The sequence below is a fragment of the Myxocyprinus asiaticus genome, chromosome 19, assembly GCF_019703515.2.
Source record: "Myxocyprinus asiaticus isolate MX2 ecotype Aquarium Trade chromosome 19, UBuf_Myxa_2, whole genome shotgun sequence".
Taxonomy (NCBI): domain Eukaryota; kingdom Metazoa; phylum Chordata; class Actinopteri; order Cypriniformes; family Catostomidae; genus Myxocyprinus; species Myxocyprinus asiaticus.
The window spans coordinates 14,809,270-14,822,908 of NC_059362.1; the positions used below are offsets into that span (position 1 = coordinate 14,809,270).

Consider the following 13,639-nt stretch of genomic DNA (forward strand, 5'->3'; position numbering starts at 1 on the left):
TTTTCTTTGCTTGGATTGAAAAATGATGCATAGAAAATAAAGCAGATCAATTATTATTTTAAGCATTATTTATTGATTGAGATTTTTTTTTTTTCATTGCAGTGGACATGACAGGTGTATCATTGGGCTACTTTGGACATCGTTTTAAATACAAAAGAAACTTTCATTATTTTTCAGAAATTTTTGAATCACTTTTCATCAAAATAGATGTAAATGTAGGCTATATGCCTATATCTTCATGTATATGGTGGAGTGGTGGTGGCGTAGTGGGCTAAAGCACTGAACTGGTAATCAAAAGGTAATCAGAAGGTTGCTGGGTTGATCCCCACAGCCACCACCATTGTGTCCTTGAGCAAGGCACTTAACTCCAGGTTGCTCCAGGGGGATTGTCCCTGTAATAAGTGCACTGTAAGTCGCTTTGGATAAAAGCGTCTGCCAAATGCGTAAATGTAAATGTATATGTATATCTTTAATCAACCAACAGCAGATCAAAAGCTGTAAAGACGTCTGCACCAGATACTGTAAGAGCTTATATATAAGTAGCTTTGGTGCGTAAGCTCAAAAATCATACTTGAGTCCAAAAAAGAGGGGAAGCTCGCACACAATGTGTAGAAAAAGTCTTACAAAAAATTTTTGTTTATTGAGAGGCCAAAAAGTGCAAAAAATTTTCAGTGCAAAGACAAAACTTTTTCGATTTACATCAGTGTCCCTTTAACACTAGCACACCTGATTCCATTTATAAAGAGGGAGTATTTACTGTATTTGTCCTGATAGAATGGACTTAAGAATATACAAACGTTTGCTAAATGTTATAGACATATATTGCCTCTTTATATGGTATACCGACATTCACATATATTACTAAAGTAACAAAGAAGAGTTACAAAGGATCTACGCATGTATATCAGGAGATAAAGAAGGACACTAATTACATATTAAAAGTTACCCAATATATATATTGTTTCACAACCATATACCAAAAATATTCACTACTCAAAGAAGAATTATTGTATGCCCATAAATCAGTAAAGAATTACATTTTGTGTCATACATGCATTATTCTTCAGGAAATGTCAATTATGTCAATACAAATGTTGATCATGCATAATTCAAGAACATGGGCATAGTACAACAATCACCTGATATTCAAAATGTCTACATGTATTTACCAAAAGTTAACTGTACGTACTGTAGTTATATTTACAAATATACCATAATTAAAATCATAAGCATGTGCAAATCGAAATGTGTCATAATAATCCTATAGAAAACAGCTGAGGGACAAATCTTCATTCATTTCCAGGAGATGTAAAGATTTTAAATTAAATATCCATCTGGATTCTTTCTGTAGGAGTATCCGTTCTATATTCTACCCCCTCCCCACCACTCGGATGCTTAACTTGTTCAATAACCAAAGTTAAAGCAGATACTGAGTGACCAGCTTCTAAAAAGTGGCGTGCAATTGGAGATTTCTGGTCTTTTCTTCTCATGCCGCTCATATGCTCAATTATACGTGTTCTAATTTGTCTAATGGTTTTTCCCCACATATTGTTTGTTGCATGGACAAGAAATTAGATAAATGACATTCTCAGAACTACAAGTGACAAACTGTTTTATACTCTATACGCTGTCTGTTATAGAGCTCCTAAACAAGCTGATTTTCTGTCGTTATTCTTACAGGCTGCGCAATTCAAACATGGGAAAAAAAACTCCCAATCACCCATCATTCTTATTATATGAAGTGAAAGTGTCCACTTTAACCAAAAAATCTCTAATGTTTTTAGATCTATAATGTGCAAAGATGGAGGATCCTGAAAAAGATTGGAACAAATAGGATCGCTCTTTAAAACATACCAATGTTTTTTGATTATTTCTATAATTTCTTGGCTGTGTTGAGAAAAGGTTGTTGTACAAACCACAGAGATGTTTTTTCTGTTGCTTTTGGGAAAAGGAGGAATGGTACAAACCCTGTAAAGAGCATCATCTAGCCACTTTTTAGGATAGCCCCTGAGGCGAAATTGCTTATAAATTTTTACTACCTCTGTCTCAAAATCAAATTCTGTCGTACAGATACGCTTAACTCTGAAAAACTGTGTATAGTAAACTCTTTTTTAAATACGTTGGATATGAACTGATGCATGCAAAATACTGTTTTTGTCGGTAGGTTTTTTAATATAATGTTGTAGATAGCGATTTTGGGTCTATTTCAGCATTAAATTTAATAGAATCAGCCATTTTATTTAGGAAGATCAAAAAATCCCCAAAGTTTTCTTTAGATCCCCTGAAAATGCAAAACAATTCATCAACATATCTTTCCCACATCAAAATGTATTTGGAAAAAGGGCTATTATTCCAAATTATTTTTTGTTCCAGAAAACCCATAATAAGACTTTTTTTTATTTTTGAACCCATCACAGCTCTCTGTTTCTGGAGATAATAGCGAACCTCAGATAATAAATAATTCTTAAAAAGAAGCATGGACGTCATGTCAAGAATAAAATTAGTTGTTGGGGTTTTATCAGTTCTTGATTCAAGGAAAAACTAGAGAGTTCCAAACTCATATTATGCGGAATGTTGGTGTATAAAGAAACTGCATCTAATGTGACCAGAAAGATATTTGCATCACAACTTTCAAAGTGGACATCTTTCAACTGTTGTATAAAATCACCCGTATCCTTCAAATAAGATGGAAGTTGTTCCACCAACGGTTTAAGAATTTGACCGACATAATGAGATATGGGTTCCAATCTATTTTTATCAACCAAAACTTTAAGAATATCGATATATAATTTTTTGCTTATCGTCCACCCGTATCACATGGATATGTAATCTTTTTTTTTTTTTTTTTTTTTTTTTTTGCTGATTTTCTGAAAGGAAAAAAAAAAAAACTATATTTTGATATATACTGTTACCATGATATAGAATTTCTTTTACCGTGATATAGAATTTTGGTCATATCGCCCACCCCTACAGGGGACCTTCTAACTAGGTACCTTACAAAAATATTAATGTTACAAATGATATTTTATTCATTTTTTATTGTTTTGGTACATTTTAGCTTTTAGAAATGTACAAATCAATGTATTCCATCAATAAATATGAAATTATATTGCATATATTATATTTTGTTACATGTTTATTATTTAATGCATAGTGTATGCTAATTACAAGTATTTATATTGATTTGTAAAACACATGCTAAAATCGGTACTGTCTCTTTAAGAAAACCGGCAGTTCTGTATAGAGTGTCTGTAAATGAGCGTATATTAACAAGAGAGGACTCGAATGGCTTCTTTGCATCATCCGTGCTATTTGTCATTGGAATTAAATGTGTGTGTTTTGTTGTTTTTGATCAACAATTGACTGAAAAGAACAGAAACGGTATTAAAAGAAACATTCAATGACAAATAGATTGCGTGGATCTTGTCTTTGGACACACATTACACACAACGAGTCAAATCAAACTTAGTAAAAGGATGCTGAACTTCACCAATATACCACTCAGTTACTGGTAAGTGAAATCGGAACATTTACCAGTCAGTGGTGAATCGCAGACATTTTTCGTTGTATAGCGCGAAGTTGGTCTCATGTGCGAGTGATTTACTAACATTGAGAGAGTTGCGCATTTAGAAAAAGGTCAAGCTTGGGATTAAAGAATTATTATCGAGATCATTTAAATGAAGATTGCGATGCATTGGAAAATCAATATTTTTACCCAGTCCTAGTTTCAAGTAAAAGAGTTGCAGATTTAACCTGTTTTTGATTCTAGCCTAAGTGTGTTTTTGTGTGTGCAGAGTGCCATACAGGCGAGCTGATGAGGATGAGAATGATGAGTGAGCTCTTGCCGTAGTGCCTGATGGTTTGGTAATGATGGATGTCCCCAATGGCCAGCCCAGCGTCTCCACCTTCATGGTCCCGGCCTCGGAGGTCATTCTCAATGAAATAAAGACTACTTCGCTTTATCTTGTATGTTTTATCAGGTAAACTTCCACTCACACTTTTCATTCATGTTCCATCTCTCCAGAGGAGTAGCAGTTCTGAGTCCCTCAGTGAGAAGGGTTCATCAGAGCTGAAGAGTTTTGACGCTGTGGTCTTCGATGTGCTGAAGGTCACGCCGGAGGAATATGCAGTAGGTCAAATTTTCCAATTTCTTAAACCAGTCTAAGTTGGTTTGCTGGTCTTACCTTGTGTAAAGGCGGCATTTCACAAGCCAATTTGAGTTTCTAAGTAACTGTATGGTATGGTGCTCCACTGGTTTAGATGTTCTCAATGTCTGACCAGCTGGCAAGTGCTCAAACATCATCTTAAAACCATCAAAACGGACCTAATCTAAGCAGCCTGGCCTGGCTGGGAGACCAGCGTAACCACTTATGGCTGGATTAAGCATCATGTTTGTTTTGCACACTTTTCAGTTTTCATTCCTCTAAATTTTCTTCAAAGAAATGGATGAAAAACAGCTAGAAGTAAAGGGACAGAGAGAAAGAGGGAGAGAGAATGAAATGATGAAGGGCAGGAGCAGGTATGAGTACTGACAGTGAGGAGTAAATATTTCAGCACAGCTCCAGAAATAATTAATGAGCTGTTGGCAGTCAGACGTGCGGGTCGCAATGTTCTCCAGAGTTTAAATTAAACATACCAGAATCCAAGTGAGGATATCAAACACTCCTGTACCGGTAATTTAAGGAGTCTTTCAAACAGAACTCCCAGCTGAACTCTCTTCTGAACTTCAGGAACAGATACATAGCAGCTGTTGATTTATACTCACTTTAAGTCAAGCAATGGTCATCTTTGGTGATTCACTTTGGCTTAAGGGGATTTCAGGACGACTTACTTTCTTCTGCTGAACAAACGAAGATATTTATAAACATATCTCACCTCTGTAGGTCCATGTGAATGGTGGCCAGAACTTTGAAGGTCCAAAAATCACATAAAGGCAGCATAAAAGTAATCCATATGACTCCAGTGGTTTAATATATATCTTCTGAATTGGGTGAGAAACACATCGATATTTCAATCTTTTTACTGTAAATTTCCACTTTCACATTCAGATTGTGAAAGTGAGAATTTAAGTGGAGATTTATAGTAAAAGAGGATTTAAATATTGATCTGTTTCTCATCCACAACTATTATATTGCTTATGAAGATATAGATTTAACCACTGGAGTCTTATGGATTACTTTTATGCTGCCTTTATGTGATTTTTGAGCTTGAAAGGTCTGGTCACCATTCAGTTGCATTGAAAGGACCTACAGAGCTTAGATATTCTTCTAAAAATCTTTGTTTGTGTTCTGCAGAAGAAAATAAGTCATACACATCCGGGATGGCATGAGGGTGAGTAAATGATGAGAGAAGTTTAATTTTTGGGTGAAATCTCACTTTAAGTGCTGTGTTTGGTCAGAATAGAGTTTTATTTTATCTATAATTCTTCCATTTCTACTTCCTGATCTTGCTGCAATAATCAGACCATGTTTCTTTGGGAATTATCACCAGATTGCCTTACAGAATGTACAAAAATAAAGCAGCAGCTTATTTGACCTGCGGAAACGCTCTTGTTCCTGTGCATTGTGCTAGCTTTGTCAAAGTAATGGGTTGAGAACACACCTTGAATGCACTGTAAACTGCTTTGAATAAAAGGGTCTGCCCAATGCATAAATGTATGTAAACAGTGAAACACATACCAATGATGTATCTCATAGTGTCACCTGGGGGCACTCTCTGTGTTCATCTTACCTCTAGTAGACCTTACCTGATCCGATTCTGTACACGCCCGCCTGAAAGTGTCTGTATCTGGGGTACAGATTTTCTTTCTGCGCTTTATTTATTTATGGCCCAACCCATTAACCTATATACCGTACATCATGCCACTCTGAGCCGAGCAGCCTGCAGGAAATTACATTTTATATAGGCACACACACAGTTCACAGTGACCCCACACACACACAACATCCATACACAGGAAAATGTCCTGTGAATGATAGTTAAGCAGTCAAGCAGTCAAAAATTGATTTATTATTCATGTGTCTGTCAGATACCCTGTAGAATCACAAAAGTTGTTTCTCATAACCTGGCGTCCACAGACTTTCTTGAACATGCATACATACACTTCCTGTTGACTTCTGTTCTTCTTAAATTTAGCTAAGCATAATTTAAAATATAGTTGAACCAGAAAAAAATAATTCTGCTATAATCTCTTGCGCTATATATTGTTCCTAAGCAGACGTGACGCGTTACTGCGATATTCATACTCTAAAATGATTATAAATGACAATAAAAGCAAATGTTACAATAGTCAGATGGAACAGGTTGTTTATTGAACGTATCTCATTTTCTCATTGAAGCTGTATGGACATACACTTTCTACGACAGACCTCAAGGGGATAGTACACGATCACACATACACAGGGCAAAGTTACTTTATGAATCGCATCAAAATTCAGTCTATTACCATTTTAATGTTCACACACTCACGCGGTACACTGTTGCCATTTCATCAATCTCCATGTGACGGAAGCCGAGAGAAAGTCAAAATAAGCCGGTGTGTGTGTCTATGACAGAGCTCCGGTTGAAGAGAACGAGACCTCAAACACAGCATTCCATTGGTCTGTAACATCCTCGGCGAAAATAAACTAGCTAGTGTTACACCGATATATTGATATAAGTTCATGGTAAATATTTTTTGATATCTGTGATGTGTGGATTGAAATCCTTACAGTTTCTGTCTGTTCATGGTACAGATTTCTCCTTTATTCCTCTTCAGTGCTGTTTAGAATGTTGGGGCCATTTAATAAAATTTTATACTAGTTTAATCATCAACACATTATGGGTTGTCATAGAGGTTTTAAACAAATAATCAATGCCGAATCCGCGACCCAGCCCGCACTTCTTGCAGTGCTGTTTGTGATGATCTATATGTCTGAGCGCTCGAGACTGGTCCATGTGTAAATGCACGTCTTTGCGCTGATCTGTCCATTGAACCTGGAGCCGCGCTGACTAATCCGGGTAGAGCGGTTTTCTTTCGCTTTTGGAACGTTTGTCGTTTGACATTTCTTATGCGTAACAAAAAACAACAGCGCACAATCAGAGAGTCGGCCAACTTTGTAGTCGCACCAGTGCGACCTCTTGCAAAGTTTAATCGCACTGTAAGGAAAAATGGTCGCATTTAGTTGCTGTCTGGACCCCTGATAAATTTTGCTGCTTTAGCTGAAAAATAAAATTAAATAAAACATTCTGGCTGGTGCAGTTAGTGCCCTTACACTTTAAAAGTCCATTGGTAAAAAGTCAGATGATATCTTTACCAAAAAGGCAAATGGCTCTTTTAACTGAAAGGTGGAACTTCATTCCTACAGTTCCCATTGACCATTGTGATTGCTTTCATGTCTTTTTGTAGGAATTGCCCGTCTGCTCTTTTAACTGTTTCTGTTTCAGTGGTTCTTTGTTATGATGTTGTTTGAAAGTGTTATATTTTTTGTCTTGATGTCATATCTTTTTCTGCAGGGTCAGATCACTCTTATGGATGCTCCAGTGTTCAAAGCTATCCAACCTGAGGTAAACACACACACACACACACACACACACAAACAGTCTTTTATTCTTCAGTACTGACTTCATCTAAACCTTAAGTGCTGTTGCAGTTCCAAATTTCCCAGCAGAGGGCAATACATTCACAGTGAATGGTTTCTGTTCCTGAGAGCTCTTTGGCCAGTAGTACTGCTCTGAGAATATACTTTAAAATGCAACACCCACAAGCACCAGCTCTTAAGATAACATATACAGGTGCATCTCAATAAATTAGAATGTCGTGGAAAAGTTCATATATTTCAGTAATTCAACTCAAATTGTGAAACTCGTGTATTAAATAAATTCAGTGCACACAGACTGAAGTAGTTTAAGTCTTTGGTTCTTTTAATTGTGATGATTTTGGCTCACATTTAACAAAAACCCACCAATCTCAAAAAATTAGAATATGGTGACATGCCAATCAGATAATCAACTCAAAACACCTGCAAAGGTTTCCTGAGCCTTCAAAATGGTCTCTCAGTTTGGTTCACTAGGCTACACAATCATGGGGAAGACTGCTGATCTGACAGTTGTCCAGAAGACAATCATTGACACCCTTCACAAGGAGGGTAAGCCACAAACATTCATTGCCAAAGAAGCTGGCTGTTCACAGAGTGCTGTATCCAAGCATGTTAACAGAAAGTTGAGTGGAAGGAAAAAGTGTGGAAGAAAAAGATGCACAACCGAGAGAACCGCAGCCTTATGAAGATTGTCAAGCAAAATCGATTCAAGAATTTGGGTGAACTTCACAAGGAATGGACTGAGGCTGGTGTCAAGGCATCAAGAGCCACCACACACAGACATGTCAAGGAATTTGGCTACAGTTGTCATATTCCTCTTGTTAAGTCACTCCTGAACCACAGACAATGTCAGAGGCATCTTACCTGGGCTAAGGAGAAGAAGAACTGGACTGTTGCCCAGTGGTCCAAAGTCCTCTTTTCAGATGAGAGCAAGTTTTGTATTTCATTTGGAAACCAAGGTCCTAGAGTCTGGAGGAAGGGTGGAGAAGCTCATAGCCTAAGTTGCTTGAAGTCCAGTGTTAAGTTTCCACAGTCTGTGATGATTTGGGGTGCAATGTCATCTGCTGGTGTTGGTCCATTGTGTTTTTTGAAAACCAAAGTCACTGCACCCGTTTACCAAGAAATTTTGGAGCACTTCATGCTTCCTTCTGCTGACCAGCTTTTTAAAGATGCTGATTTCATTTTCCAGCAGGATTTGGCACCTGCCCACACTGCCAAAAGCACCAAAAGTTGGTTAAATGACCATGGTGTTGGTGTGCTTGACTGGCCAGCAAACTCACCAGACCTGAACCCCATAGAGAATCTATGGGGTATTGTCAAGAGGAAAATGAGAAACGAGAGACCAAAAAATGCAGATGAGCTGAAGGCCACTGTCAAAGAAACCTGGGCTTCCATACCACCTCAGCAGTGCCACAAACTGATCACCTCCATGCCACGCCAAACTGAGGCAGTAATTAAAGCAAAAGGAGCCCCTACCAAGTATTGAGTACATATACAGTAAATGAACATACTTTCCAGAAGGCCAACAATTCACTAAAAATGTTTTTTTTATTGATCTTATGATGTATTCTAATTTTTTGAGATGGGGTGGGTTTTTGTTAAGTGTGAGCCAAAATCATCACAATTAAAAGAACCAAAGACTTAAACTACTTCAGTCTGTGTGCATTGAATTTATTTAGTACATGAGTTTCACAATTTGAGTTGAATTACTGAAATAAATGAACTTTTCCACAACATTCTAATTTATTGAGATGCACCTGTATGTTGTGTTCAAGGTCCAATAAGTTCAGTCTAAATCAGTTCAGTGCTTCATAAAGGTTCGGTGTTCTTTCAGTTCTGCAGTAATTTTGCAGAAGCATTTAAAGTGTGTTGTTTCTGCGGAACTAGCTTCACCAAACGGAATTGCAAAATAGATGATTCCAAACAGCTTTTCCAAACCTTTACCCTCCATCTGCCGTTGGTTGAATAAAACACACCATTGGCATGAGGCAGTGTTTTGCACATTTTTGATAGCGCAGCAGTGTTTACACTTTTCAGGGATATCAACCTATGAATGGTTTACTTATAGTTGTCTCTGTTTTGGAGAAAGTATTTTAACATTGATAAAATTACACACTTCAGCTTTAAACCTATAAATAGGCACAGTTTTACTATCTTTAAAACAAAGAAAAGTTATTATGGGGGGGGGGGGGGGGTTACTAAATGTTAAACAGTTTGTTAAAGGTGCAGTATGTAAGATTCAGAAACTCTTGTTATTAATGACACCTGTGGCCGTTAAGTGAACTGCAGCCAGCTACCTGTTGCTTGTGATCGCACACAAACAATGACTTAGCATACTGATACACACATACAGCTACATACTACCGAACTATACCAGACAGTTTACTGTTGCACTGTTATGTTATGTTGAACTATTATATGTTTTGTATGTCATATGTTGTACTACGATCAAGAAACCAGTGTATTTGCTTAAACTGATCCTTTATACCTGACTTATAAAGAGTATAAAGAGAAGATCGTTGAAATTATTTGAAAGTTACGAAGCAAGGTAGCTTGCAATTCGTCAGCGTTAGCAGGCAAGATCAAGTTAGCTAAAATTACACAGATCAATCCCTATGGCACTATATTTCACATGCTTTGCAGTTATGTAAGCTTTCCTGTCCAATAAGAAGAACGCCAATTCAGGGTCAGTTTTGATCCCCAAAACCGAACGAAGGTCCCTCCAGGAATCAAACGCCCTGCAGATGTTCACTCTAGTTTTCACCCTACCACAATCACGTTCCCGCTTAGCTAGACTGGATTCAGTAGATAAATGTTTTTTTGGCTTACTCAGAGTTTTTGTAGGAGTCGGTGTTGTGCTGGGAGCCAGATGTTTGCTGGATTCCATCTCTAAGATAACGTTACCTAGTGTTGCAGTTTGTTGTCGCTGTTGAATAGCGGAAGAGAAACTGTTACTGAGGCAAGGCTCTCAGGAGCGCACATAAACGTCACATCCTTTGGATTTTCCTGGAAAAAGTGACCCGCTCCCTTCGCATGAAAATCAGTCTACAGGCTTTAATAGGCAACCTAGGAAGTCCAGGAAGGGCTAATTTTTTAAGTTGCGTTACAAGCCGTTCACACATTGGCAAAAAAAAAGGCGAATATTACATGAAAATTGTTACATACTGCACCTTTAAATGTGTTTGGGGAAAATTATAATGGTTGGCATAATGTTTTTGCCATTATTTATGGTAATTACTAGTGATACACCGAAATAAAAATTCTTGGTCGAAACTGAAAATACTGGAGACACTGGGCCGAAACCAAAAATGATTATTTTAGACTTTGATATCTAGACTTTGTGTCGAGTAATTAAATTCTGGATTGTAGTATTAGGGATGTAAAACCACTTTTTCTTTAACTGCAAATTTTATTATAAAATACAGTAGACCGAAAAGAATTACATAAAAAAATATGTAGCCTATTAAGAAAACATTTGTATTTAACTACTCTACTGGATAATGCAGCAGCAAAGTTAACTGTAATTCCAGTGAAAATCTTATTGGCACTTTTTTTTTTTTTTTTTTTTTTTGACAGCATTGTATGTGGACCTGGAATGTGGAATGAATTCTTTAGGGGTTGTGATTGGATATCACACCTTACTCTGTTAATTTAAATATTATTGTAATTTGTAATATGTTATTATTGTTGTAAATAATAATAATAATAATAATAATAGTTATACAAAAATACAAATTCAGTCGTAATTTCTTAACTTTAAAACTGTCTGGCTTTTATTTTGTCGGAACACTTCAGTCTGTAGGCTAGTTCACAGTAGTTTTAATATGCTTCTCATCAGGTGAAATGCACCTCTGGTACCATTCTGTGCATGTTTTAAGTGAACTGACCTATCAAGCATATACATTTGAGTTGGAGTTAGTGTGGGGCGTTCACATATTGCTAGCCGCAGCACATCATGAGCCACGTGCGTGTTGTGGTTTGTGTCAACTAGGGCCGGGTGATAGGACGATGTAATCGTATATTGATGATATCTGACAAATATCCTTAGGCTGATTGCAACAATCACTGACAGACATTGATCGACAATATCGGGAAGTTACAAAACAATGGAGCTGGGAAATCGGCAAATATATTAAATAATTGCTCTGGGTATGAAATTAGCACCCTTCAAATGCGGGTAGTCTATATCATGCGCATGGCAGGTAATTTACCAGCCACTGTGGCCGGCCAATTTTAAAATGTTTTGGAATGACACATGACACAAAATGCTTTTATACACAAAGACCTGCGTTTGAAGAAACGCACTTCTATTTTGAACTGACAAAAGAAAAGCCATCGATGCGTGTCTCTGATGTGCGGTTTGTTCAGAGGCGTGCAGCGGGAGCGTGTCTGTGGAACACGTGCATGTAAAGAGTTATCACTTTTTCTTTTCTGTTTCAGTCATCTGAAAACTGTTTGCAAGAATATTGTCATTTATGAGAATGCTGCAAATGACCTCAGACCATCTAAGGAGGTGCTCGAAGTTTAGTTTGCTTTATTTCCACGGAGCAGTTGTGCATTGTTAACGCAACTCTGCAGGTTCACTTTATAACCTACACATGTGTATACAGCCTAAACAAGTTCACCATGAACCTAAAATTTATTTATATTTTAATTATTATATTTACGTTTATTATTGTATTTTTAATTTGTATCAGTAATTTCCCACCTGTTGTAGATGGATACTTGCGTGACGGCAAATGGAAGGGTGGTTATTTGACCAATTCATTATTTTAATTTTTTTTTTTTTTTGCTATTTGAATTTAGAAGTTTTTTTGTGTTCCAAAAATGAATTGAATTTTTAAAGCAAAAACAATAAAACAAGAATTTTCACCGATCCCTTGGCCGGGGGTTGATGATGTAATCGGATGTTGCAATTGTTTTTTTAATTAAATTTTTTTTATAAAAATATCATGGACATATTTCTTGCATATCGCCCAGCCCTAGTGTCAACGAAAGAGCAGCGCTCATTCACTAAAGCACGCTGCGCATGCAGACTGTATATTTACTTATTAAACGCATCCTTTTTTATTCACAAAACTATTGTATGGCTTCAAGAGACTTGCTACTTGTGTGCATTTTTGCTTCTTTAATGTCATATTAGAGCTTTACAATAAGGACCATGACTTACAATAACACACAATACCCGAACACTGGAAAATTCTTTATTAACGCACTAATAACCAAGAGGGCGATCACTTTAATTCTGGGGATGTGGACTTTAATGATCCACATAAACAATGCTTTTTCTCTATGTGAGTGTTGCTTTCACTAGATTTTAAAGTAAAAGTTTCTGTTAAAATTTTCTGCCAAGATTTCTGGCCTTTTTTCTCTTTCGGCGGCATGTAGTAATTGCAGTCATTCGCATAATTAGGTATACTGTTTTCTGTCATTGGATGGTTTGATTGATTATGCAGCCTTGTTTGCCTCTGATTGTCCTTGCAGTAGTGTTATGGATGAAGTTCGCCCAAAAATGCACGCATACTTGGAGAGGAGAGAAGGAAATTGTGGTTCCTCTCTTTGAGAAAATTAGGAACTGGGTCTCTGTAAGATGTTACAGAGCTCTCTAGGATTGATTTAGCTGGCGGTTTAGCCAACATGCGTATCAGATCAATTTGTGTGTAGATCTTGGTTTCTTGATGGACTTTTCGGCAGAGATCTTCAATCTTAATTTGTACATATCTGAAGGTTGGCAGTTGTAGCGTTCTGTGGAAGTGTTTTGTTGAAAGATTATGGACACTTTCTCTGAATCTTGCTGTGCATGCTTTTATTTCTTTTTTCCCGCATATGGTTACGTTTCGTGCACAGTCGAGTCCTTTAGCCTTTCAAAGTATACTCTTTTGACCAAGTCTGCACAAACTTGTTCAATGCATGCACACTTGGACTGTGTTGTGATAATCTGTAGTAGTCAACTTGAGGCACATGTTTTGTTTTTGGTCACTTTATATTACAGTAATACCTCATATTCCTCTCTAAATGGAAGGTTTTTGGTGAGAATGAACTGAAAAGTGGACCAAACTTCA

The 13,639-nt window shown here is 37.1% G+C and overlaps 1 protein-coding gene across 3 annotated transcripts in view; it reads left to right on the forward strand.

The window, feature by feature from the left end:
* The window catches only part of LOC127410382 (ras-specific guanine nucleotide-releasing factor RalGPS2-like), a 198,312-nt gene that overhangs the window by 66,627 nt on the left and 118,046 nt on the right, over positions 1 to 13,639 (forward strand). For all 3 annotated transcript variants that reach the window (XM_051645616.1, XM_051645618.1, XM_051645617.1), the window contains 3 exons: positions 3,795 to 3,927; positions 4,025 to 4,129; positions 7,495 to 7,545. In XM_051645616.1, coding sequence (XP_051501576.1) covers positions 3,868 to 3,927; positions 4,025 to 4,129; positions 7,495 to 7,545 — 216 coding nt within the window. In that variant the 5' untranslated portion in view covers positions 3,795 to 3,867. The remainder of the gene's footprint in view (positions 1 to 3,794; positions 3,928 to 4,024; positions 4,130 to 7,494; positions 7,546 to 13,639) is intronic.